We start from the raw sequence: 2,875 nt of genomic DNA, 5'->3' as shown, positions 1-2,875 counted from the left end.
TATAGAGCTGATCATTTACCAAATATAGTAAAAAGAAGGTTGAATTTGAATCGAACGATATTGTGTTAGTTATAAATTATATATGCACGTATAAGATTAACTCAACTTCACAATTAACATACGCAATGGCTCATATTTGATTACCTCATCCCAACAATGGCAAAACCTAATTTATTGTCTCTCTGTTTCATCCTTTTATCGTTTCGTTTGATCATCACATGCTATGCGGATGCATCCAAAGGTATGTGCATGCATGTAATGTACGTTTTGGCTAATTAATATCATTTTGACATCATTTGGTTCTTGTAATATATATTAGCTTAGCCAAAAGAAATGCAATAGAAAATCTAGGTTAATATTTCCAAAGAATAAGAATTAAGTTTCAAAAATGGAAAATTTCTTCACATATTTTTCAAAAGCAATTTGGTCATGCAATCAAAAGTTAGAAAAAAGGTTTCTTTGTATGTGTTTTATTAATGATATAAGGATTCAATAATGTGCACAGACCATGAATTCAACTATGATGACGTGTCACCGATTGGACCAAAGAAATGGGGATCTCTAAATGCAGGTTTTAAAGTTTGCTCGGATGGGGAGTCACAGTCTCCTGTTGATATTGAAGCCAAAAAGGCAAAAGATCAACACAATGACTTGAAACGGTCTTACAAAGAAGCTCCTGCCAAGCTTTTCAATAAAGGCCACCATATCGCGGTATGCTCACTAGTACCTAATAAGCTCATGAGTGCATGCTACAACGATATTTGTTCTTACAGTTGTTCTTGTTATTATTATTTTTATTATTATTATTATTATTATAAATTTCATATTTTTTGTAGGTTGAATGGGACGGAGATGCAGGAGGAATAGAAGTGAATGGTTCAACACACAAACTAGTTCAATGCCATTGGCATATACCTGGGGAGCACACTTTCGACGGGAAGAGGCATGTGTTTTGAATCCCTTCATTATGGGATGGCTTACTATTGGTTTATAATTCAAGTGATTTATGCATGATGTTATAGGTATGACGCGGAAATACATTTTGTTCATAAGAATGACAAAGATCAACTGGCAGTTGTTGGCGTTCTATATGCCATTGGAGAGCCTGATCCCTTTATTGAAAAAGTATGTATCTTTCTCTACATATTTATAGATGACGTAGTGAAAAAGAGTACGTAGCTTATATATATTTTAACAAACAGTAAAAGATCATGTAATATGATATGAAAACGAGTCTTGACACTCGACTGAGCTTCTAGTAGTAAAATGGGTTTATTTATAAAAATGCTATGAATTGTGTATGTTTAGTAAAACAATATATAGAAATAATATATCTTATTTTTTAGAACGACAAACTAACACCCTCTCCAGTTCTTCTTTTGAATATACACCTTTTGTCCAACATGAGACTTGAACTATCGCCGTTGGAGTTTGGGACATCTTTATCCAACATGTTGGTATATGTAGGCCAAACGTCCTATATTCCCATATCATGAATCTTTTATATTAAATATGAAAATAAAGCAATTAAACATGAAAAGTAATGTTTTTGGTTCTACTAGCTAGCTACATTAATAAATAGCTAGTGTTAGTGATCACTTAATGTATGCAGTTGTCTGAAAGCAAGTTTAAAGAAATCAGTGCTAAAGGAACTGATTTGGGGAAAGTAAGTGCAAGTAGCATCACAAGTAGCAAAAAGTATTTCCGATATGGTGGTTCTCTTACAACTCCTCCATGCGCAGAGGGCGTCACTTGGACCGTTGCTGAGACGGTCAAATCGATTTCAAAGGAACAAATCGAATCACTCAAAGGGCCTCTTGAAGCCGTAAGTCTTGTTTCCTTTTCATGCAATATTGAACAAAAATGCAGTACGTCATGGTTTGGTGTTCTCCTATGTTTTTAACCTAAGTACTCGATCTTGTCTGATTGTTCTAGGAATTTAAAGAAAACGCCAGGCCTGTTCAACAACTTAGTGGGAGAACAGTTACGCAATTTGAAGACAAAGAGTAAGACCTCTTATATTATTAACTAGGGTATAGCCCGTGTTACACACGGGTAGAAAAATATGTTAACAAATATAATAAATTTAAACAAAAATTCAAACAACACAAAACTTCTTCAAACTTTCGGACTAAAACGTTAACCATTTACATTGTCTAGATATTAAAAGTTAAAAGTTAAAATAAGTTAATGTACATCGAACAACAAAAAATATCAACAAAAGACATAAACATGTTCTTTCATATTAAACCACTATCAACTTTTTCAAACATTCTATCAAAAAAACTCATTTTGCTTCACCATCTGAAAATATAATAAAACACTAGCATTCAAATTAAATATACCATAGTAACATATTTAATAATGAGTAACATTTGAACATTAATAAAGTTGTTTTTATTAAATTGTTGTTTTTATTAAAACAAAATAACATACAACAACAAACAAAGTAAAATGACAACATAAAACATGTTTCTAACTTAAACCATTAAACCAAAAAGATATATCAATAAAAACATTTTTTTGGCCGTCATTTTATAATTAACAAATTTGATACTATTTCAAAACAACCCGTTTTGAAATATTTTCATAATAGTTACATAATATAAAAAAATTGGAATTAGTCAACTTCAAAAAATTATGAAATTGTTTTTGATTTTTGACCAATCTTGCAACAAACTTTTAAATCACTTACATTAATATTTTGTTAAATTTGCAAAACTTAAAAACGTTTTACAATAAATGAATTCTCATGTAACTTTGGAAAGATTAAAAAATTTTATGTTGATTTTGAAAATAATTAAAGCTGAAAAAATATAACTATTTAATTTAGAAATAATTACAAAAATGAAAATCAAATCGGTTAATTTGAAAA

At 30.5% G+C, this 2,875-nt stretch overlaps 1 protein-coding gene across 1 annotated transcript; it reads left to right on the top strand.

The window, feature by feature from the left end:
- Positions 1-495: 495 nt before the first annotated feature.
- On the top strand, positions 496-2,010 carry LOC143566815 (alpha carbonic anhydrase 4-like). Its single transcript, XM_077053408.1, has 5 exons — positions 496-711; positions 837-943; positions 1,023-1,125; positions 1,613-1,825; positions 1,936-2,010. The coding sequence occupies exons 1-5, from the start codon at positions 496-498 to the stop codon at positions 2,008-2,010; spliced, it is 714 nt and encodes a 237-aa protein (XP_076909523.1).
- Positions 2,011-2,875: the final 865 nt, after the last annotated feature.

This window comes from Bidens hawaiensis, unplaced genomic scaffold (genome assembly GCF_021521415.1).
Source record: "Bidens hawaiensis isolate Kalapana, Puna unplaced genomic scaffold, B.hawaiensis_p1.1 tig00023052_1, whole genome shotgun sequence".
Classification (NCBI taxonomy): Eukaryota; Viridiplantae; Streptophyta; class Magnoliopsida; order Asterales; family Asteraceae; genus Bidens; species Bidens hawaiensis.
This window is presented reverse-complemented; position numbering and strand designations above follow the sequence as displayed.

Bases quoted from the DNA above. Each gene is read 5' to 3' on its own strand.
- LOC143566815 (XM_077053408.1), top strand. From the start codon at position 496: ATGTGCACAGACCATGAATTCAACTATGATGACGTGTCACCGATTGGA. The intron at 944-1,022 runs GCATGTGTTTTG...ATGATGTTATAG, and splicing joins CACACTTTCGACGGGAAGAG to GTATGACGCGGAAATACATT. The intron at 1,826-1,935 runs GTAAGTCTTGTT...TGATTGTTCTAG, and splicing joins TCAAAGGGCCTCTTGAAGCC to GAATTTAAAGAAAACGCCAG.